Below are 24,696 nucleotides of genomic sequence, written 5' to 3' on the forward strand. Positions count from 1 at the left end.
GTGTATCTCATCACCTCTAGCCGCTTCATCCTGTCCTACAGGGTCGCAGGCAAGCTGGAGCCTATCCCAGCTGACTACGGGCGAAAGGCAGGGTACACCCTGGACAAGTCGCCAGGTCATCACAGGGCTGACACATAGACACAGACAACCATTCACACTCACATTCACACCTACGGTCAATTTAGAGTCACCAGTTAGCCTAACCTGCATGTCTTTGGACTGTGGGGGAAACCGGAGCACCCGGAGGAAACCCACGCGGACACGGGGAGAACATGCAAACTCCGCACAGAAAGGCCCTCGCCGGCCCCGGGGCTCGAACCCGGACCTTCTTGCTGTGAGGTCACAGCGCTAACCACTACACCACCGTGCCGCCTGGTGAGTGTATATGAAAGCCTAATAAATAATGGATGTAGTTTTTAAAAAAACTGTCCACTGACATGACACTTTGGATTATTTGCACAAGGAACTGTATTAATAGACACCTGATACACCATTCAGAGGAATGGCCATTCAGAGGTCTTGTAATAAAACAACCTTGTATACTTGCATCATCAAATGAGTTTAAAGAATTCTGAGAAGTGTTGGGAAGTGAAATGGATGACTTTAGCACTTGAATACAGTGGTGGGGGAAAATGACAGTGAGGATACACTGGTGGCAACTCCATCATCCACAGAATAAAAGTAACTGACCCTCAAGGTGTGTGTTCTAAAGCAGGGTCTCAAAGTGCATCCCTTCAAATTTAGTCAGTGTGTAAATTAAGAAAAACTGAAACCAGACTCTTTTTTTTTTTTTTTATTCAAACCGAATAAGAACTCTGACCTTGATTATTTTCAGATTTTTTTTAGGGTTCATGTTCCTAGCCTAAATAAATGCAGTGAATACAAAACTGATTTTCTTGGATGAAAGACCAAGGCTACAAAAAATCTAAATGATTTATTAAAGCCCCAAAATAAGAGGATTTTATAGCTTCAGTCCATTACAGACAGGAAATTGAACACCTCACTCTGACGTTTTCATGTGTAATTAATAAGAGGCAAGAACAGATTCTTGACCTTTTCGCTCTAATTGCACATTGCGAATAATTCATCCTTCAATTATAGCTGTGGCTATATTTCATTTGCTGGCATAATTAGTATATTACATTTAATTTTAGGCAACAACAAATAAGCTTTCAACAGATTGATGATGGGGCAGCACGGTGGTTAGCACTGTTGCCTCACAGCAAGAAGGTTCTGGGTTTGAGCCCAGCAGCCAACAGGGGTCTTTCTGTGTGGAGTTTGCATGTTCTCCCCGTGTCTGCGTGGGTTTCCTCCGGGCGCTCCGGTTTCTCCCACAGTCCAAAGACATGCAGGTTAGGCTAATTGGTGGCCCTAAATTGACCGTAGTTGTGAATGAGAGTGTGTGAGGGTTGTTTGTCTCTGTGTTAGCCTTGCGATAACCTGGCGACTTATCCAGGTTGTACCCCGCCTCTCGCCCATAGTCAGCTGGGATAGGCTCCAGCTTGCCTGCAGGCTGTACAGGATAAGTGGCTACAGATAATGGAGGGATGGATGATGACCTTGTGTTTAGTTGCAGAACTGCATATACAATTACTTGATTCAAAATGGTATACTCAGATTTGACCTTGGATTAGTTCCCTGCTTTATTTGGACAATTTCTTTTTTCCACGAGGACAAATTTTTATGGCAAGAAAATCACAGACAATAAAGTAAACAGTATGGTTTTATGGGGAAAATTGAAAATGTGTCTTTAACAATCCAATAGAGTGACTCACTTCCATTAAGCAAAGACGTACTTTATCAAGTTATCAGTGCAAAACAGGTCTGTAACTGTGTTTTCCTTATTGAGCTTGAAACGAATAAAGAGATTGAGATGTATTTGTAGGCACTGTAGGTCGTGTTTTACTGCTCGTGAGACTGCTTGCTCACTGTAGCGATGGGTTTGGTGACCAGCAGGTGGCTGTGGGCAACAGGCAGAGAGTCCACATCATGGAGATGCGCCGCCAGCACAGGGATCTGGGCGAAGTATTTCCGGGCCAGAGCGTGTTTGTGGTTAATGTTGCAGACAAACACGGTGTCATATGTCTAGAAGGAAGTGTTAAGATAATGTGAAGTCTTGCTTGCATAACATGCAACACATACATCTGGGACCAAATACACAAAACAATCTGCCTCATATGTGACATAGGGAGTTTAACTTCTCAGAGTTACTTAATCTGTAAAATTATTTGAACTCAGGTTTGGGGGTTTTACTTATAAAAGACTGAGATCAGTGAAACAAATAATCTCAGATAAATCGTCAGATTAGCATGCTGATTAACAAAGTGACACCTGTATGATCTAGCGCAAACTTATTTGGAAAAAAGAACTCAAGCCTCTCTACTTGTTCTGCAAAGCATGGAATCATATAGGCAAGCCATTACTGAGTTTAAAACTTATTACAAACCAAGACATGCAAAACCAACCTGATATGTCTTTATAAATCACACCAATTTGTTCACAGCTGGGTGGTGAAATGGTCATGGCCCAAAGCTTATTAAAAATATTACTATGTGAGGTGAATTTATGATTGATTCATCCACAGAGAGGTACCAGCCTGCATTTTGAAGCAAGGAATATCTCTAAACAAGACTGTCAAAGGTGTCATGGATAAACCACTTTGCATTTTCTAGAGTATTTTTAGCTCTGTTTCAGTAGAGTATGTAGAATATAGATATAAATTTTTTTCCTTTAGTTCAAAAGTCAAGTGCGTGTGTGTGTGTCTCCTACCTTCTCCATGTTTTCAACTTTGAGGTGAGCAGCTACCTCGTCCTTAGTAAGCAGGACGCAATTCCAAGGACTCCACGTATAATACCTGTCCCAGCGCGCCATCCGCAGATCACGCAGGTCGTTAGATGCACTCAAAGCAGACTGAGCCCCCCATATCACATCCACTAGATAGCGCAGATCCTGCTCCTATGATAAAAATACACAGTGCAAGCATAAACCACCACAGTGATCTGCTAACTGCAAAATGATCACTCAAAATCTTTGATGTATGCTAGAATACCAGGACACCCTATTATGAGTTTAATGGCATTTACTATAGTATCCTTATATATGGTGTCCAAATGTCTGTTCTACCTGTAGGAGGTAAGGGATCTTGGCATCTGGATCGACTTTTGATTCATCCTTGCGCAGACGTTGGAGAATGGTTTTGTAACAGGAAAAATCTTCTCTGTGCCGAGCCTCATTGTCCAGCTGTTTGCAATGGCAACAACGACCCACCAAGCGTGCGTTCACTGACAGAGAAAACTCAGAAAGGGGTCGGAACTGACTGCAACCACGGCAAAAATGGACATTCTTCCTTAGCTTCTCTGGGTCTTGTGGCACCTGGCAAACAAGGAAAAGAAAATTAAACTTAGCTGTAAAAACGAACAATGCTTTTACACGTAGCTTATGCTCAATATTCAAATAAAACTTTGTTTATAGTTCATAGTGTACATAGTTGATACCGTATAGTTTGTAGTGTATAAAAGGTTTATTGCTCGTATGCCATTCTGTTCCTCATTACCGGTTTGTCAGATGTTATTTCTGCCCCAAGTAGAGCTAGGTTATCATGTAATGTGCACAATACAGTTTGTAATTTGTTAGTTGTTTGGTTAAGAGGGTGTTATGTTGGGCCTCCCGAATGGCACAATAGAAAAGCGTCCACCCTGTTGTCAGATCACGAGTTTGTACCTCAACAATGCCATAGCCATGTGTGACCAGGAGCCAAGGAAAATCCCCAGAGTCAATCATGTATCTGTGAGCTCATGTATGCAGAAGAAAGCAGATCGCACTTTGTTCCAAGTACATTCTGTCATGCAGCATGGGCAGCAATTTAAAAAGATACGGTTGGCTGGCTTCAAGTATCATGGAGGAAGTATGTGCTCACTTTCACTGGTAGCTGTTGTATGACAGGGGAAAGCTGGCTGGTGGGTAGAAATTGCCAGGTGACCAAATTGGGAAGAAAAGGAGGGTGTGGGTAAGGGCAGATGGAGAATAATAGTTTAAAAAATATATATAGTGTATGTTTTCCAAACTATACAATACAATTTTAAGCTCATTGCAGTAAATGCGGACACTGTCTTTAATAAAATCCTATCATGATGGCTAACACACAAAAAAAATTCTAGTTCCAGTACCTAAACATTTTTTTGTTCATCTCTCTGGGAGAACCCTGCTATAGGAGTTCTATGTAGCAAAGTATCCCTTTAGAAAAGGTAGAACTGTTGACCATTTTCTAAGCTGTTATACTGAGTTAAGAGGTTATATTAAAGATGCTTTATTTACCAACAGGACATGCTCTTAAACAGAATTCTATATCTATCTGCCACATTGGACAACACTTTCACAGGTTTAGAGCTACCAGCACACAAAAAGGAACATGACTGGCTGTCTATAGCCAGAGTAAGCTGATATTTGGATAGCAGATGTTCAGGGACACAGTGCTCTGAAAAGGCCAAAACATTTTTACATTCACAGAAACTTAATTTGAAAATTGGTGTATGCAAAATCATTGGATCATTGAAGTTCACTTCATCTAAGAGAGAACTGCAAGTCTTTCTGGAAGGCTGTTGAGAATCATGAGTTGTTAAAGGTCAAATTAATAATGAAGGTAAAGAGTCTTCTGATAAAAGGGATGTGATCATCCAGAAAGGCACAAAACTTCAGAAGCATTCATGTTTAGATGATGATCTGATCCTGACTGAGTTAAATCATTTTGGAAACACCATTTTGAATTTATAGCAATGCTTATACCCTACTATATTTAAAGGTAGACTGCCTTTCAGATTTTAAGCGTAGGTCATAAAAAGAATTTTCCCTGACACCCAATTATTTTTCTTTAGTGGACCAAAAGCTACTGAATTCGAATTACAGGCTTCCAATTTTATTTGTTTTGTTTTTTTAATAGAACAATTAATGAATTTAGGGTCATGTGGCCCTAAATTCTCCGCTATCTTTTCCTGCTTCACTGTGATCCAATTCAAGATACGTCATGCATCATGTGGTGGGCTTTCCCTGTTCATGCAAGGTATTGTGGGATACAAATTTGAAACAAGAGAGGAAAATGGAGGACGCAAATGAAACATGAAAGACTGACTATCGTAACAAAGCAAGAAGACGTTATGTTGAAAGAAAGGAAACGCAGGACCAAACCAAATGAGGTCAGCGAGCACCTCAGTGAGATCAGCTGTTCATTTAGCAACAGAATGATGTAACTGTCAGTGCACGGTCAAGGTAAACCTGTAGAGGGCAGTAATGCAACAGCGTGGATGCCAGCTGCTGTAAAACCCAAAAGATGACGAAAAAGAAGGTAAACCTGCGCATGCGCACAGGACTTCCTCTGTCTGCTTGACTGCGCGAAGCGAGCAATTTCATGCACATTATTTGCTAGGGAATCCCCTCAAATTAAATAACTTCCACCCACAAAATGGCCTGGTTTTTTTTTTAGATATTACAGAAATAAAACATACAGTTAGGTCCATATATATTTGGACACTGACACAAATTTTGTTGTTTTACCTGTTTACTGAAACATATTCAAGTTATAGTTGTATAATGGACATGGACATAAAGTCCAGACTTTCAGCTTTCATTTGAGGGTATCCACATTAGAATTGGATGAAGGGTTTAGGAGTTTCAGCTCCTTAACATGTGCCACCCTGTTTTTAAAGGGACCAAAGGTAATTGGACAGTTGACTCAAAGGCTATTTCATGGGCTGGTGTGGGCAATTCCTTCATTATGTCATTCTCAATTAAGCAGATAAAAGGCCTGGAGTTGATTTGAGGTGTGGTGCTTGCATTTGGAAGATTTTGCTGTGAAGAAAACATGCGGTCAAAGGAGCTCTCCATGCAGGTGAAACAAGCCATCCTTAAGCTGCGAAAACAGAAAAAAAAACATCCGAGAAATTGCTACAATATTAGGAGTGGCAAAATCTACAGTTTGGTACATCCTGAGAAAGAAAGCAAGCACTGGTGAACTCATCAATGCAAAAAGACCTGGACGCCCACAGAAGACAACAGTGGTGGATGATCGCAGAATAATTTCCATGGTGAAGAGAAACCCCTTCACAACAGCCAATCAAGTGAACAACACTCTCCAGGAGGTAGGCGTATCAATATCCAAATCTACCATAAAGAGAAGACTGCATGAAAGTAAATACAGAGGGTTCACTGCACGGTGCAAGCCACTCATAAGCCTCAAGAATAAAAAGGCTAGATTGGACTTTGCTAAAAAACATCTAAAAAAGCCAGCACAGTTCTGGAAGAACATTCTTTGGACAGATGAAACCAAGATCAACCTCGACCAGAATGATGGAAAGAAAAAAGTATGGCAAAGGTGTGGTACAGCTCATGATCCAAAGCATACCACATCAACTGTAAAACACAGCGGAGGCAGTGTGATGGCTTGGGCATGCATGTCTGCCAGTGGCACTGGGTCACTAGTGTTTATTGATGATGTGACACAGGACAGAAGCAGCCGGATGAATTCTGAGGTATTCAGAGACATACTGTGTGCTCAAATCCAGCCAAACTGATTGGTCGGCGTTTCATAATACAGATGGACGATGACCCAAAACATAAAGCCAAAGCAACCCAGGAGTTCATTAAAGCAAAGAAGTGGAATATTCTTGAATGGCCAAGTCAGTCACCTGATCTCAACCCAATTGAGCATGCATTTCACTTGTTAAAGACTAAACTTCAGACAGAAAGGCCCACAAACAAACAGCAACTGAAAACCGCTGCAGTAAAGGCCTGGCAGAGCATTAAAAAGGAGGAAACACAGCGTCTGGTGATGTCCATGAGTTCAAGACGTCAAGCAGTCATTGCCAACAAAGGGTTTTCAACCAAGTATTAGAAATGAACATTTTATTTACAATTATTTAATTTGTTCAATTACTTTTGAGCCCCTGAAATGAAGGGATTGTGTTTAAAAAATGCTTTAGTTCCTCACATTTTTATGCAATCATTTTGTTCAACCCACTGAATTAAAGCTGAAAGTCTGAACTTCAACTGCATCTGAATTGTTTTGTTCAAAATTCATTGTGGTAATGTACAGAACCAAAATTAGAAAAATGTTGTCTCTGTCCAAATATTTATGGACCTAGCTGTATATCACAATGATCAAATTTCAGAGGGAACTAAATTTCACCGATTTTATGTTATCGAAAAGCCGTCTACTTTTAAATGGAAGAAATATAGAAGTAAGAAGTAACCACCAGTAAGCAACATCAGTACACACCGGCAGCAGTTTGGACACCTGGGGGTTAAAAGTGGGGGTTTTGATGTACTGGAGGAAGAGAGTGGCAATCCTCTTCCTGAGCCCCTTTAGGTTATGCTCCTTCACACCCCTCATCAGCAGGTCGGCCTCTCTGTCTATCAAGTCCACAATATCTCGAGTCAGCTGACAGTCATTTTCCTACACACACACACACACACACACACCAAAAACAGAGAACACCATACATTCAGGTCTTCATTCCATTCATGCAAAAAGAGAGCAGAGGCATAGCAGCACTTTGTTTTACTTCTAGTACTTATTTATGCTGTTCAGGATAGCAGATCTAAAAATGGTCATGATTAGAGTAAACGATTTAAAAAATAATAAATAATTTTTTTTTTAAAGTATAGACTGTAGTTGACCTTCACAGTATGTCTGAGTGTAAGCAGCACATCAAGACGATCCTCCTGGCTCAGATAGCTCAGGGTGATGCTGCTATAGAGATCCCGAAGCTCTCTAGCCCTAATGATGTTCGGTGTATCCATTTGGGTCATTATCCCGTCAGACGCTTGCCATCGCTTGGGGGCAGCGCACTGCACCAAGGACAAGCACAAATGCAATATTAAAATGTCTGTGTTGCTTTTTACTTGGTTACACAGCTCATGCTAAAATTACTGTATGAAAAGTAAAGGTAGTGTTCATGTTGCACACTATGGAACACATAACGGGAGGCTCTTAATACATGGCAAAATGTAAGAACCTTGTCGAGTAATGCTTGCACTGCCTTCTCCTGGTTCTTCTCTCCTGCAACTGTTCGATGGTGTTCTATAGATGCAATGAACTGCGTCTCCTGCTCCAAGAGCGCACAGAGAGCGGCTTTCCTTTCTGCTCCACACAGAGTGGCATTAATGCGCTCCACTTCTCCCTTTCTCCACTCTAGCACAGATAGACATAGTAGCAATGTATGAAAAGAACAGTATTGAAACTATAATGACTGGTGTTCCTCAGAAGAATGGTCAAAAAATAATTGAAAATGAATACGATAAAATTAATGTTACAAACTATGATTAAAATGCTTTTATATCTACATTAAGATAAAACAACGTTTTAATGTAGATTTTTTTTAAATAGTACTATTAAAAATAGTAACTTGGAAATATCTGGGGAAAGTAATAGTCACGCTGAAGCAAATGTATCACTGCTTGAGAAAAATACATCTGAAAAAATAGTTACTGTACGTGACTTCCCATCATGTTATAGACACACCTGCGAGGTACCTTTACTCCACTCCCATCTTTACCAATAACAGACATAGGCATGAAGAGATTAAATGTTAAATGGTTAATGCTGCTAAATACTATTGCTCTGGAAGAAAATTTTCTACAAAAAAGGTGTAATATCACCCTAAAGAAATAATTCAATTGTAAATTTTATATACCATTTATATAAACGCAAGTCATACAATCATCATTATTCTACATTCCACATTCACTAGATATGAGCAATCACATGCTCCGATTGGCTACTCTACTATGAGGATATCAGCTCATATACCGTGAGTAAAGAAAAACAAAATGGCAGAGCCTGTTGCTGAACCAACCGAGGATGAAATAAAAACTACTCAAAAACACCCCAACCCCCTGAAAAAAAAGCAACAAAATATGGAATAAAAGTATTTGATGGTAAGAACGTATCTTATTTTTCAGGAATTATTATTATCGCATTTTTCGCAAATTGCTACTGTCATTTCGCCGGTCTGTTCACATTCTAAGCGGAAATTATTTTGTCGGATGTTTTGTATAAAAGTTTTTATTCATCGAATTTGCAAAAAATAAAAATGCTCCGTTTCTCAAAATCCAGTGAATGTGGATAGAAGAAAACAGTTATTCCACTCAATCTCGGCGCTACACACCTCATCGGCTATCAGCTCATGTACGACTCGATTTTGTGGAATAACTTCTCATCTCATTATCTCTAGCTGCTTTATCCTGTTCTACAGGGTCGCAGGCAAGCTGGAGCCTATCCCAGCTGACTACGGGCAAAAGGCGGGGTACACCCTGGACAAGTCGCCAGGTCATCACAGGGCTGACACATAGACACAGACAACCATTCACACTCACATTCACACCTACGGTCAATTTAGAGTCACCAGTTAACCTAACCTGCATGTCTTTGGACTGTGGGGGAAACCGGAGCACCCGGAGGAAACCCACGCGGACACAGGGAGAACATGCAAACTCCGCACAGAAAGGCCCTCGCCGGCCACGGGGCTCGAACCCAGACCTTCTTGCTGTGAGGCGACAGCGCTAACCACTACACCACCATGCCGCCCTTGTGGAATAACTTAAATTTTAAATCTGTTTGGATCAATGATGCATCAAAAATATATATTATTTAAGAGATTGAGCAGACCAATGAACAAGATAACCCAAAACATACATCCAAATGATGACAGAGCATAGAATCGGTATTTTGCAATGGGAATCCCTGTTACCAAATTTGAAACCTATTGTAAACTTGTGGTCAAAATTTGAGTCAGTGACTCACAAACCTAAGAATGTAAAGAATCTTGCAATGTTCTGCACAGATCATCTCCAAGTGTCTCCAAATTTGTACGACAATACAGGAATCTTACGGTTATATAGCACTCATGTTTAAATTCAAAATATTACACAGTATAGTATTTGTTTTCATGTCATACATTCCCTTTTTGTCATTTTCATGAAGGGTGCTGATAAATCTGGAGTTTATGGTACAAGGACAAATTAAATTACTAGCTAATTCCCTCAGAGGTCAAAAGACATGAAACCATAGAGACAAAAAAACTACACTGTATATTATTTTTCTGGATTATTCATTGTATATTCATCTCTTCTTCATTATAGCTGTAAAGGTCTTTTCCCTCATACGGACACAATCCTACTTACTTTCTAGCGCATTATAAAGCAGGGTAAAGTCTTCTTTTTTCTCTGGGTTCATTCTCCTATGGTACTCTGCTCTAATGTGCTCTTCCTTCTCTTCTTTCTTTCTTCTTTCCTCCTTCTCAGCCCAGGCCAAGCACAGATCCTTTTCCAGTCTCAGCCGAGTGGTCCGTAGTTTGGCCAGCCAGCGCCTGATGTATTTCTGGATAGTTATTGCCTGAGAACACACAAGCAAGCCCATGATTTAATCCAATCTTTATCAAAAGAATCAAGAAGAAGAAGCCTTTGTCACATGCACACTCAAGCACAGTGAAAGTCATCCTCTGCATTTAACCTATCTGAAGCAGTGAACACATTCACACACAAGTGAGCACACACACATACCCAGAGCAGTGGGCAGCCATACTACAGCACCCAGGGAGCAGGTAGGGATTAGGTACCTTGCTCAAGGGCACTTCAGCCCAAGGCCACCCCAGGTTAACCTAACTGCAGGTCTTTGAACTTTGGGGGAAACCAGAGCACCCGGAGGAAACCCACACAGAAAGGCCCCTGTCGGCCGCTGGGCTCGAACCCAGGACCTTCTTGCTGTGAGGTGACAGTGCTAACCACTACACCACCGTTCCACCCATACTTCAATCCGACTGTGAATCTGTGGCAAGATGTCTCCAGAGAATCTGACAGCTTGATCAATTTTGGAAAAAAAAAGAAAACAAAAAAAAACCAACCCCACAACAAACATAAGCACACTTTTACACCCACACTTACAGCGTTAAGCCTCTTGCTGTGGTATTCTTCTGCAGTGATGTATCTTCCTGGTGTCATGACTTTGTCCTGCATGTTAGATATGTAGCACCCAGGTTTAGTCATCTGAGTGGAAGTGCTGTTGGTGCTTTGCTGAACCTGGTTCTTCATATACACTGTCTGGTGAAGAGAGATCACAAGCTTAGACAGCAATCACTAAATACAGGGCAAGTCCAGAACAACCAGTTTCAATACACAAGAGACTTGAGACTGGGGTGGAGAGTCACCTTCCAACAACTAGCAACAGGACAACAAGACTAAACACACACTCTGGATTGCTTCAAAGGCAAGAACCTGCATGTGTTAGAATGGCCCAGTTAAAGCCCACACTTCAATCCGACTGTGAATCTGTGGCAAGATGTCGCCAGAGAATCTGACAGAGCTTGATCAATTTTGCAAAACTAACTAAATAAATAAAATAAAAAAAAAGTGTGTGTGTAAAAATCTCAGGTTCCAGATGTGCAAAGCTGATCAAGATTTGCAGCTGTAATGGCAGCCATTTGTATTGTATTGGCCATTTGTATCATGGTAAAACTATTTTGCACCTTCAAATATTATGCAGTGTCTTGCAAAAGTATTCATCCCTTTTGGTGACAAATACTCCCATCACTGATGTGGATCCTCGCAGCTCCTTCAGTCAATACGTTTACATGCACATCCAAATCGAGCTGCTGTCGGTAATCGAGCTGAGGGTCCCAGCAGGGGTGCCAGAGAAATCCAATCCTACATGCACACAAGGAAATCAAGCTATTGTGTGAGGTGCAGGGCGGCACGGTGGTGTAGTGGTTAGCGCTGTCGCCTCACAGCAAGAAGGTCCTGGGTTCGAGCCCCGGGGCCGGCGAGGGCCTTTCTGTGTGGAGTTTGCATGTTCTCCCCGTGTCTGCGTGGGTTTCCTCCGGGTGCTCCGGTTTCCCCCACAGTCCAAAGACATGCAGGTTAGGTTAACTGGTGACTCTAAATTGACCGTAGGTGTGAATGTGAGTGTGAATGGTTGTCTGTGTCTATGTGTCAGCCCTGTGATGACCTGGCGACTTGTCCAGGGTGTACCCCGCCTTTCGCCCGTAGTCAGCTGGGATAGGCTCCAGCTTGCCTGCGACCCTGTAGAAGGATAAAGCGGCTAGAGATAATGAGATGAGATGAGATGAGGTGTGAGGTGCATTGTGCACCCGAGCCACAGGTGGCGCTACACGCCCCATCGTGTTAGTACACTTCCGGTTGTCGTCATGAAGAAGAGCTATTCAAGAGCAGTGTTGCCAGATACTGCTGACGTTTTCCAGCCCAAAATATGTTCAAAACCCGCCAAAATGCACTTAAAACCACCCAATCTGGCAACACTGTGAGTATAAACAAAGTTATCAGTTCCGTGTTCACAAGAAGTGTTTGTAGTTTGTATGTACGAACAGAAGTGTTCCTAATAAAATGGCCATTAAGTTGAAGTTGATCTGTAATGGTGAACATATTAACTGTTAGCCTGCTAACATGCTAATAACTAACCAACTAATTGGAAATGGGTGTGTACATGCCCAGACACAAGTGTTCCTAATAAAGTGGCGGCTAAGGTGAAGTGTCATGCCGACCGAGGCTCATCTCATCTCATTATCTGTAGCCGCTTTATCCTGTTCTACAGGGTCGCAGGCAAGCTGGAGCCTATCCCAGCTGACTACGGGCGAAAGGCGGGGTACACCCTGGACAAGTCGCCAGGTCATCACAGGGCTGACACATAGACACAGACAACCATTCACACTCACATTCACACCTACGCTCAATTTAGAGTCACCAGTTAACCTAACCTGCATGTCTTTGGACTGTGGGAGAAACCGGAGCACCCGGAGGAAACCCACGCGGACACGGGGAGAACATGCAAACTCCACACAGAAAGGCCCTCGCCGGCCACGGGGCTCGAACCCAGGACCTTCTTGCTGTGAGGCGACCGCGCTAACCACTACACCACCGTGCCGCCCCCCGACTGAGGCTGTTTTTTTTTTCCGACCGAGGCTGTTGTGTTTCCCGCTGTGGTCTCGTCACTCGTCACTTCCGGAAGGGGCAGTGCTGAAGTAAGTAGCTCGACTACGTAGCTCGATAGGGTTTACATGCACTAAGTAGCTCGGCTAAAATCGCATAATCTAGGTCGTGTAGCTCGATTGCGAGGAATCAAGTTCGGTTCAATTTCAGCCTAGCTAAGGTGCTTCCATGGCATTTAGAACTTCGATTTCAGTCGAGCAACGGCAGAAATTCGCTTTTCTCTATGTGCATGTAAACGCACTGAGTGTTATCTTTGGTGTCTTTGTTGCATCTCTGATTAATGCCCTCCTTGCCCGGTCTGTGAGTTTTGGTGGGCAGCCTTCTCTTGTCAGGTTTGTAGTGGTGCCATGTTCTTTCCATTTTGCGATAATGGATTGAATGGTGCTCCCTGGGATATTCAAAGTTTGGGATTTTTTTTTTTTATAACCCAACCCTGATCTATATTTCTCCACAACTTTGGTTTTCATGTTGCTTGCTTAGTAGTGTTGCAGAGTCAGGGTCCTTCCAGAACAGGCTGATTCATACAGGCATCATGTGACACTTTGTTTGCACACAGGTGGATCTTAATTAACTAATTATGTGATTTTATGAAGTGAATTGGTTGGAGCGGCTCTTATTTAGGGGTTTCAAACAAAAGGGGGTGAATACCTATGCACACTCCAGATTTCTGCTTTTTCATCTTATTGTTTGTGTCACAATAAAACAACAATTTTCACCTTTAAAGTGGTAGGCATGTTGTGTAAATCAAATGGTGCTAACCCTCCAAAAGTCCATTTTAATTTCAGCTTGCAATGCAACAAAACAGGACAAACACCAAGGGGGATGAATACTTTTGCAAGACACTGTACATATTGTGTAAACAAATGCTAAAAACACCAGTTATCCATTTCAATGCCAGAGGTTTTTTTTTTATTTGGAAATGTTTAAAAGAGGGACTTGAAAGGCACTGTACATATATAAATATATACATGCATAACTATAAATTTTGCTTTAATGGTTCATTTGTCTTAAGATTTCGAATGCCTTTACCTGTGCGTCTCTGCTGAAAGTCTCCACTTCTCTATCAGGCCTCCTCGTAGGCACAGTCTGTACTCCAGCGTGGCGGTACTCAGTGTCAGTGACCTTGTGGCGATATCCTCCTAAGAAAGGGTTCTTTTGAGTGGCTCTTTCAATCTCTACTACCACATCCTGGTAGGTGACGGCATCTAAGGGTGGGAGGAGATGAGACACAGGCAGCATGAGAGAAAGAGAAACAGACTGAGAAAAAACAGTAAAAACTTCATGTTTCCATTAACATCAGCCACAGAGACACTCGTACAAAAGGACATTAGCCACAGTAGGTGGAAGAGAAAACGACAAAGTCGACCTGTCTGTACTCTGACAGTAATGACATCTGGCATGTTGCATTCCTGCTGAGGCTTAACTGGCTTGATGGGGTAATTTTCAGGATCTAATGAGCTCATCTCAAACTGGACTGTAGCATGTGGCTGCACCCCAAGGCTCATCAGGGACTGGTGATCCTCCACAGCATTGCCTGACAACCAAACAGCACAGGATTACTTTTATTTACACCATTACAGTCAAATTCTTCATTTTCAGATCCACTCCAGTTTGTGTTTGTGTATTTATATACAGTATAATTAAGGAGACAAGAGTGCTGAGTAACGTGTGATCACCATTTAGTGTGATCTGAATAAATTCAGACGGTACTCGCAGCTCATTGGCCAAATGATTCTTCAGGTCTTGAGTGGTGAGGCCAATCATAAAAGCCACAGTCATCATGTGTCCCTCTGGCATAAGTAAGATTTTAACTGGAAAGACATAATAATAAAAAGAGTTAAGAGGCAGTCTTTTAGCTTCTCAATGTCTATTTCACAACAGAGTCATCTCTACCAACATTACACATATCCAGTCTGCCTATGAAACTGTGTCAAGCACTAATAGATGTCAGTTTATGCCTGGTTAAATGAACAGGTTTTGTTTACAAGTACAAACAAATGTAACATACAATCAATGCAAAGTTTGTCCGAATTTTATTAAGTTTACCGCATTCACAAATAAAAGTTCATGAGGTACCAAACTGGCGGCACGGTGGCGTAGTGGTTAGCACTGTCGCTTCACAGCAAGAAGGTCCTGGGTTTGAGCCCAGCGGCCGACAGGGGCCTTTCTGTGTGGAGTTTGCATGTTCTCCCCGTGTCCGTGTGGGTTTCCTCCGGGTGCTCCGGTTTCCCCCACAGTCCAAAGACATGCAGGTTAGGTTAACTGGTAGCTCTAAATTGCCTGTAGGTGTGAATGTGAGTGTGAATGGTTGTCTGTGTCTGTGTCAGCCCTGCAATGACCTGGCGACTTGTCCAGGGTGTACCCCGCCTCTCGCCCATAGTCAGCTGGGATAGGCTCCAGCTTGCCCGCGACCCTGCACAGGATAAGCGGCTACAGATAATGGATGGAACCAAACTAGCTGCTGCTGTACAAATGTTTGAATCCTCCACGGTTTTTCAAAGAAGGGGAAAAAAGGAAAACATTTCATGAAAAACATCCATCCATTATCTGTAGCCACTTATCCTGTACAGGGTCGCAGGCAAGCTGCAGCCTATCCCAGCTGACTATAGGCAAGAGGTGGGGTACACCCTGGACAAGTCACTAGATCATCACAGGGCTGACACATAGAAACAAACAACAATTCACACTCACACCTATGGTCAATTTAGAGTCACCAGTTAACCTAACCTGCATGTCTTTGGACTGTGGGGGAAACCGGAGCACCCGGAGGAAACCCACGCGGACACGGGGAGAACATGCAAACTCCACACAGAAAGGCCCTCGCCGGCCACTGGGCCCGAACCCAGGACCTTCTTGCTGTGAGGCAACAGTGCTAACCACTACACCAACGTGCCGCCCCAGATGTGGGCATATTGTGCAAAAATACAACTAATACATTACATTTACAGTATATCACAAAAATTCATTCATGCAATAATACAACCAGGGCTCTACACTAACTTTTTTTTTCAGGAGCACACGTGCTCCTAAGTCAAAAATTTTAGGAGCACAGGGAAAAAATGGGGGCACAAGCACAAGTAGGTTTTCATTTTAAAGGTTTATTGCAGTGCAAACCTTAGACACATCAACACATAAAACGCAAAATTCAATTGAGAATGAATGAATGAACGAATGAATGAACAAACAAATGAATAACGAACAAGTGAATGAATGAACAAACAGTAGCTAAACAGAGAGCAGAGCTCAGCAGAGCTAACATCATCATCAAGGACAGCTCCCACCCTGGCTCTGAGTTCTTTGACTTGCTGCCCTCAGGCAGGCGTTACAGGTGCATCAAAGTAAGGACCAACAGACTCAAAAACAGTTTTTTCCCACAGGCCATAACCACCTTGAACAATTAGCCTTTTTCACATTACGTCACTTGCAGGGGAACTCATATCCGTTTTCAGCCTTTTGAATGGAAGAGGTATACGGCGGCAACATATGTTAACAAAACTGTGTCATTCACAGATAAGATTGATAATAATACTGCGCATTGTTGTTTATCATTACGTATTGTTAGCGACCATTCCAGTCACCTATCTGCCTTGTTTTGGAAAGGAAGTTTACTGACTTTCTATGGTTGCTACTTGTTAGCCAGCAGATTAGCATGCCGCCTCTTCTTCCATTCAAAAGGCTGAAAACGGATGTGAGGTTCTTCTGCAAGTGACGTAATGTGAAAAAGGCTAATTACATGCACTGACTGATGCCACTTCCGGCAGGTGCAACAATGCACCAACAAGGACCTAAAAGGACAATATTCTCACACTTACCTGATACAGTGCAATACTTCTTATAGTGCAACCTCACAGAGCAACTTTTTAGTTTTTATAGCTTTTGTATATTTTATATTTATATTTCTACACTTTTACATCCATACCCAATACAATGCAATACCAAATACAGTGCAATATCCTGAGTTTTGTAGCTGAACTGAGTTTCTATATCTAACTAGAGACAATTCCCCTGTGGGAAATTGAGTGATGCAGTGCGCGGAGCAGTCGCTATTGCAGGAGCTGAGCTGTACTGTGTGAATGTGAGACTTGCCATGATGCTACAAGCCTGTGTCTGTCTGAGAGCAAGCAGCCCCTCCCTCCTGTGTGTGTGTGTGTGTGTGTGTGTGTGACAGCGAGCAGCCCCTCCCTCCTGTGTGTGTGTGTGTGTGTGTGTGTGTGTGTGTGTGTGTGTGTGACAGCGAGCAGCCCCTCCCTCCTGTGTGTGTGTGTGTGAGAGAGAGAGCGAGCAGCCCCTCCCTCCTGTGTGTGTGTGTGTGTGTGTGTGTGTGTGAGAGAGAGAGAGCGAGCAGCCCCTCCCTCCTGTGTGTGTGTGTGTCTGTCTGAGAGGGAGCAGGCCCTCCCTCCTGTGTGTGTGTGTGTGTGTGTGTCTGTCTGAGAGGGAGCAGCCCCTCCCTCCTGTGTGTGTGTGTGTGTGTGTGTGTGAGCAGCCCCTCCCCCACCCACACGCTGAGCGCAGATGTCACACAGAAAGTGTAAGATTTTCTCAGTGTGCTCCCTCCAAACAACGGGGATTTACACAAAAACGGAAGGAGATATTCACAAAATTCTTTCACATTGAGCACCACAAGGCTCTCCTGAACACATTGATGTAATTTTTTTGTCTGTAGTGTAAAAAATGATATTAGGTAGGCTATCCAGCGCTGGATTTACATACTTTGCAGTTTAACGTTTGAGACATTTTGGAATATTAAACTCGTCGTGTCTGTGCTCAGTGCTTTCCTAAATTGTCGGCCGCAAGAAGCCCTCGCACGAATGCACGTTTTTTTTCGTCGTTCGCATGCCGAAAAATTCGCTCGCAAATGCGAGTGAAATGTGCGCACTGTAGAGCCCTGAATACAACCATCTAAAAAATTCACAAAATCTACAAGAAATTAGTTTTAAAAGCAGCAGAAGAGTTATAACAGATATGTCAAGAACAGTGAGGTATGAATGTTATGAATATTACAACTGAGAAGATCCAGAAGACCCTGGAGGCAGTTCATTCATTCATTTTCTATATACTTATTATCCATTGTAGGTCATGGGTGAGCTGGAACCAATCCCAGATGATATTAATTGTAACACAGAGAAACAGAGAGACAGCCACTCACACTCACATCTAACTGACTCATGTCTTTGGACTGTGGGAAGAAACTGGGGCACCTGGAGGAAACCCTCGCAGGCATATGGAGAACATACAAGCCTGAAGGCAGTTATTAAAGCATATTTACGGTACATTACATTTATACGACAAACTTTTTTAAGTCATATCATTTCTTCTGGGCGGCACGGTGGTGTAGTGGTTAGCGCTGTCACCTCACAGCAAGAAGGTTCTGGGTTCGAGCCCCGTGGCCAGCAAGCGCCTTTCTGTGCGGAGTTTGCATGTTCTCCCCGTGTCCGCATGGGTTTCCTCCGGGTGCTCCGGTTTCCCCCACAGTCTAAAGACATGCAGGTTAGGTTAACTGGTGACTCTAAATTGACCGTAGGTGTGAGTGTGAATGGTTGCCTGTGTCTCTGTGTCAGCCCTGTGATGACCTGGCGACTTGTCCAGGGTGTACCCCGCCTTTCGCCCGTAGTCAGCTGGGATAGGCTCCAGCTTGCCTGCGACCCTGTAGAACAGGATAAAGCGGCTACAGATAATGAGATGAGATGAGATCATTTCTTCTACTTGTGATAATGAACCTTTTGGGGAAGGAAATGTTTACTGGGTTTAATTACTTTTATTTTTTGGACTTAACGTATACAGTTTTTCATTGCAGTTACAGTGGTGCTTGAAAGTTTCTGAACCCTTTAGAATTTTCTATATTTCTGCATAAATATGACCGAAAACATCATCAGATTTTCACACAAGTTCTAAAAGTAGATAAAGAGAACCCAGTTAAACTAATGAGACAAAAATATTGGTCATTTATTTATTGGGGAAATTGATCCAGTATTACATGTCTGTGAGTGGCAAAAGTATGTGAACCTCTAGGAGTAGCAGTTCATTTGAAGGTGAAATTAGTGTCAGGTGTTTTCAATCAATGGGATGACAATCAGGTGTGAGTGGGCACCCTGTTTTAATTTGAAGAACAGGGATCTATCAAAGTCTGATTTTCACAACACGTTTGTGGAAGTGTATCATGACACGAACAAAGATTTCTGAGGACCTCAGAAAAAGCGTTGTTGATGCTCATCAGGCTGGAAAAAGTTACAAAACCATCCCTAAAGAGTTTGGACTCCACCAATCCATGGTCAGACAGACTGTGTACATTCATTCATTCATTCATTCATTATCTCTAGCCGCTTTATCCTTCTACAGGGTCGCAGGCAAGCTGGAGCCTATCCCAGCTGACTACGGGCGAAAGGCGGGGTACACCCTGGACAAGTCGCCAGGTCATCACAGGGCTGACACATAGACACAGACAACCATTCACACTCACATTCACACCTACGGTCAATTTAGAGTCACCAGTTAACCTAACCTGCATGTCTTTGGACTGTGGGGGAAACCGGAGCACCCGGAGGAAACCCACGCGGACACGGGGAGAACATGCAAACTCCACACAGAAAGGCCCTCGCCGGCCCCGGGGCTCGAACCCAGGACCTTCTTGCTGTGAGGCGACAGCGCTAACCACTACACCACCGTGCCGCCCAGACTGTGTACAAATGGAGGAAATTCAAGATCATTGTTACCCTCCCCAGGAGTGGTCGACCAACAAAGATCACTCCAAGAGCAAGGCGTATAATAGTCGGCGAGGTCATAAAGGACCCCAGGGTAACTTCTAAGCAACTGAAGGCCTCTCTCACATTGGCTAATGTTCATGAGTCCACCATCAGGAGAACACTGAACAACAATGGTGTGCATGGCAGGGTTGCAAGGAGAAAGCCACTGCTCTCCAAAAAGAACATTGCTGCTCATCTGCAGTTTGCTAAAGATCACGTGGACAAACCAGAAGGCTATTGGAAAAATGTTTTGTGGACAGATGAGCAATTCCAGCGTTATGGACGTGACACTTGAACTCAAAATGGCAACAAATGACCCAGTGCATGTTTTATTGTCTCCCAGTATTTAAACAGGTGTTGCATATTTTAAGGCTGTACCGTACTGGAGAAGTGATAGAACAAGAACAATTCCCATAGTACATCTAGGGCATGCCAGAAAATGCCAATAAAAGATGCGTTATAGATGTGACAGAAAAAGTATCACTTTTCTTGGGTGACTGTACATTTTTATCAAACTCTGTGAAATTGTAAACCTAATGTCGAAATGGAGATATCCATTTGATAGAGGGGTCCAAGGTGAATATTAAAAAAATCTTTGTTTAAAATATTTTGTATTTCATGCAGAGTTTCGGAAGGAAAAGTCAGCGTTATGGATGTGACGAAATTCCGTTATGGATGTGACGCGTCTGAAATGGACATGGCATATGTTTAGAAAATCAGCAATTTAACCACCATAACCCTTTGAAAAACTCTCTAAATATCAGCTAAAACTATCAAAGTTCTTAAATAATATTTAGGATGGCTATTGTTTTGCTGTTTTGTGGATTTTAGCATACATTTCTGTGGCTTGTGGCAATAATATAGAATTGTACATGATCAAAGTTGATTTTAGCTTGGGTTTTACATTATAAGAAAGAAAGACTAACATATTAAGGCGAAGGGAACAATTCTTGTGACAAATTGGTTCAACTTATTCACATCTGTAAAATACAGGCCTAGGTGATATCTCTGGGAGTGGTTTTGATGTATTACATGTTGCTTTATTTTTGCATGGTGAGGTTGACATTTACATGGAATTGCCCAGATGAGACTAAAATAGAACTTTTTGGTTTAAATGAGAAGTGTTATGTTTGGAGAAAGGAAAGCACTGCATCCAGCATAAGAACCTTATCCCATCTGTGAAACATGGTGGTGGTAGTATCATGGTTTGGGCCTGTTTTGCTGCATCTGGGCCAGGACGGCTTGCCATCGTTGATGGAACAATGAATTCTGAATTATACCAGCGAATTCTAAAGGAAAATGTCAGGACATCTGTCCATGAACTGAATCTCAAGAGAAGGTGGGTCATGCAGCAAGACAAGGACCTTAAGCACACAAGTCGTTCTACCAAAGAATGGTTAAAGAAGAATAAAGTTAATGTTTTGGGATGGCCAAGTCAAAGTCCTGACCTTAATCCAATTGAAATGTTGTGGGAGGACCTGAAGCGAGCAGTTCATGTGAGGAAACCCACCAACATCCCAGAGTTGAAGCTGTTCTGTATGGAGGAAAGGGCTAAAATTCCTCCAAGCCGGTGTGCAGGACTGATCAACAATTACCGGAAACGTTTAGTTGCAGTTATTGCTGCACAAGGGGGTCACACCAGATACTGAAAGCAAAGGTTCACATACTTTTGCCACTCACAGATATGTAATATTGGATCATTTTCCTCAATAAATAAATGACCAAGTGTAATATTTTTGTCTCATTTGTTTAACTGGGTTCTCTTTAGCTACTTTTAGGACTTGTGTGAAAATCTGATGAAGTTTTAGGTCATATTTATGCAGAAATATAGAAAATTCTAAAGGGTTCACAAACCTTCAAGCACCACTGTAGATGAGTGATGTGAACTAGCTGAGAAGTTCACCTGTTGCTGTTGAGCTTCCCACAGCATCAGCAGCTCTGATTGTTTCTTCATCATGAGGACTGAGTGTGTCCTGTCCCTCTCTTTGAGGTGATGATGAACTTGGTTCTTTTCCCTGATCTGAGCAGATATCCACCTGGGTCTGTTGCACAGCTGTCTGAGTTCTAACATCCTCCTCCTCCTCATCATCAAGCGCAGTTTGTGTCTGAACAGCGCTTCCGGTCGCGGCCTCGTCTGGGTTTTGCACGTTTGGGTTTTCTTCTGTCTCCATAACGATACCGGACCCAGAGGCGGTACCGCGCTCACCCTCCGCCTCTGACATTGCTGGTTTGGACTGAATGTAACAAGCTAATTGAGTTGGTTGAACTCTAACTGACCCACACAGGAAACCAAGTTTCTGTTTCTAGGGGAAACGCTGAAACAGCGTCACAGTGTTTGAAGGTTACTATGGTAACCGCTCCGTCACGTGACTCAACTCCATGAAGAAATTATGATCAGAATCAGGATCGGATTAATCGGCCAAGTATATACCCAGCTGAAGATAGTTTTAGATTGGAGATTCGACACACATTGGACCGCAATCCAGCTGCGTTTTCTTCCTCAGTTTCACTGATTGTCGGCACTTCCGAGCCCCCACTCTAAACACACCGGTTTCACTTAGGGACTCAGTCAATTAGAATCAGAACCAGAATCAGAATCGTTTACTGGCCAAGTATGTTGACACATACAAGGAATTTGGCAGTTGATGTCTCTCTAGTGATACGGAATGGGGTGTGGTTGAATATGTGTATATGTCTCATCTCATCTCATTATCTGTAGCCGCTTTATCCTGTTCTACAGGGTCGCAGGCAAGCTGGAGCCTATCCCAGCTGACTACGGGCGAAAGGCGGGGTACACCCTGGACAAGTCGCCAGGTCATCACAGGGCTGACACATAGACACAGACAACCATTCACACTCACATTCACACCTACGGTCAATTTAGAGCCACCAGTTAACCTAACCTGCATGTCTTTGGACTGTGGGGGAAACCGGAGCACCCGGAGGAAACCCACGTGGACACGGGGAGAACATGCAAACTCTGCACAGGGGCTCGAACCCGGACCTTCTTGCTGTGAGGCGACAGCGCTAACCACTACACCACCGTGCCGCCAAAATGTATATATGTATACACATTACACAATCCATCCATTATCTGTAGCCACTTACCCTGTACAGGGTCGCAGACAAGCTGGAGCCTATCCCAGCTGACTATGGGCAAGAAGCACCCTGGACAAGTTGCCAGGTCATCACAGGGCTGACACATAGATACAGACAACCATTCACACTCACATTCACACCTACGGTCAATTTAGAGTCACCAGTTAACCTAACCTGCATGTCTTTGGACTGTGGGGGAAACCGGAGCACCTGGAGGAAACCCACGTGGACATGGGGAGAACATGCAAACTCCGCACAGAAAGGCCCTCGCCGGCCCCGGGGCTCGAACCCGGACCTTCTTGCTGTGAGGCGACAGTGCTAACCACTACACCACCATGCCGCCGGACATTACACAAGATAACAAATATACAATCTACAATAATTCATCTCATCTCATTATCTCTAGCTGCTTTATCCTGTTCTACAGGGTCGCAGGCAAGCTGGAGCCTATCCCAGCTGACTATGGGCGAAAGGCGGGGTACACCCTGGACAAGTCGCCAGGTCATCACAGGGCTGACACATAGACACAGACAACCATTCACACTCACATTCACACCTACGCTCAATTTAGAGTCACCAGTTAACCTAACCTGCATGTCTTTGGACTGTGGGGGAAACCAGAGCACCCGGAGGAAACCCACGCAGATATGGGGAGAACATGCAAACTCCACACAGAAAGGCCCTCGTCGGCCACTGGGTTCAAACTGAGAACCTTCTTGCTGTGAGGCGACAGTGCTAACCAGTACACCACCATGCCGCCAGACATTACACAAGATAACAAATATACAATCTACAATAACTATTATACATAATATACAATACCTACATTATATCCATCCATCCATTCATTACCTGTAACCGCTTATCCTGTCCTACAGGGTCACAGGCAAGCTGGAGCCTATCCTAGCTGACTATGGGCAAGAGGCAGGGTACACCCTGGACAAGTCGCTAGGTCATTACAGGGCTGACACATCGAGACACACAACCATTCACACCTACGGTCAATTTAGAGCCACCAATTAACCTAACCTGCATGTCTTTGGACTGTGGGGGAAACCGGAGCACCCGGAGGAAACCCACGCAGACACGGGGAGAACATGCAAACTCCACACAGAAAAGCTCCTGTCGGCCACTGGGCTCGAACCCAGAACCTTCTTGCTGTGAGGCGACAGTGCTAACCACTACACCACCGTGCCGCCGAACATTACACAAGATAACAAATATACAGTCTACAATAACTATCATACATAAATATACAATACCTATATTATATACGATATACATAATATCTTCCCTACTTACAGAGCATTGCACTAAACATTTCACTGCATGCCATACTATGTATGATTATGTAGGTGACAAATAAAATTGAATTAGATTTGAATTTGGTTTGAGTTTGATTTAATACACAATAACTTTATTATATACAATAGGTCTAAAATATCTGTATTATACAATATCTATCTATAATAAACAATATTTATTTTATACAATATCTATAATATTCTATGCATAAAATATCTATAATAATATGCAATATCTATAATATACAGTATACATTATGTAGAGGATGTTACATGGTTGTGTGAAGATATGAAGTTTATCTTTGAGTGGTGAATGTATTATATCAAGGACGAGTGAAGCAGATGAGTGAAAATATGTTCCACACAAGAAGATAAACTTTATATCTTCTCACCACCGTGTAATGTTCTTTATATTATATGGACACATCCCCCCCAAAAAAGCCATAAATTAATCAAGAGGATTCTAATTTTGAACCAGTTCACCATTTTGACAACGCACATCAAGTCAGCGGGACAACACTGGGAGTGACGTTACTGGAGTGAAATATCGGGAAATGTGTCAC

General features: G+C 43.0%; 1 protein-coding gene across 1 annotated transcript; it reads right to left on the reverse strand.

Moving 5' to 3' along the window:
- Positions 1–1,902: 1,902 nt before the first annotated feature.
- On the reverse strand, positions 1,903–21,952 carry iqub (IQ motif and ubiquitin domain containing). Its single transcript, XM_060903248.1, has 12 exons — positions 21,634–21,952; positions 14,667–14,801; positions 14,357–14,524; positions 14,020–14,195; positions 10,933–11,088; positions 10,174–10,384; positions 8,007–8,182; positions 7,669–7,839; positions 7,268–7,444; positions 3,124–3,372; positions 2,770–2,955; positions 1,903–2,085 (listed from the first exon to the last, which is right to left on the reverse strand). Exons 1-12 carry the CDS (start codon positions 21,950–21,952, stop codon positions 1,903–1,905), a joined length of 2,307 nt encoding a protein of 768 aa, XP_060759231.1.
- Between the last annotated feature and the right edge of the window lie 2,744 nt (positions 21,953–24,696).

The sequence above is a fragment of the Neoarius graeffei genome, chromosome 2 (assembly GCF_027579695.1).
Source record: "Neoarius graeffei isolate fNeoGra1 chromosome 2, fNeoGra1.pri, whole genome shotgun sequence".
Taxonomy (NCBI): Eukaryota; Metazoa; Chordata; class Actinopteri; order Siluriformes; family Ariidae; genus Neoarius; species Neoarius graeffei.

Excerpts from the sequence above, each read along its gene's own strand:
- iqub (XM_060903248.1), bottom strand. The coding sequence starts at position 21,952 with ATGTCAGAGGCGGAGGGTGAGCGCGGTACCGCCTCTGGGTCCGGTATC. Across the intron at positions 14,196-14,356 it reads TACTGTCAGAGTACAGACAG|ATGCCGTCACCTACCAGGAT; the intron begins GTCGACTTTGTC and ends TCCCACCCTTAG. Across the intron at positions 8,183-10,173 it reads GCTTTATAATGCGCTAGAAA|AGTGGAGAAAGGGAGAAGTG; the intron begins GTAAGTAGGATT and ends TATCTGTGCTAG.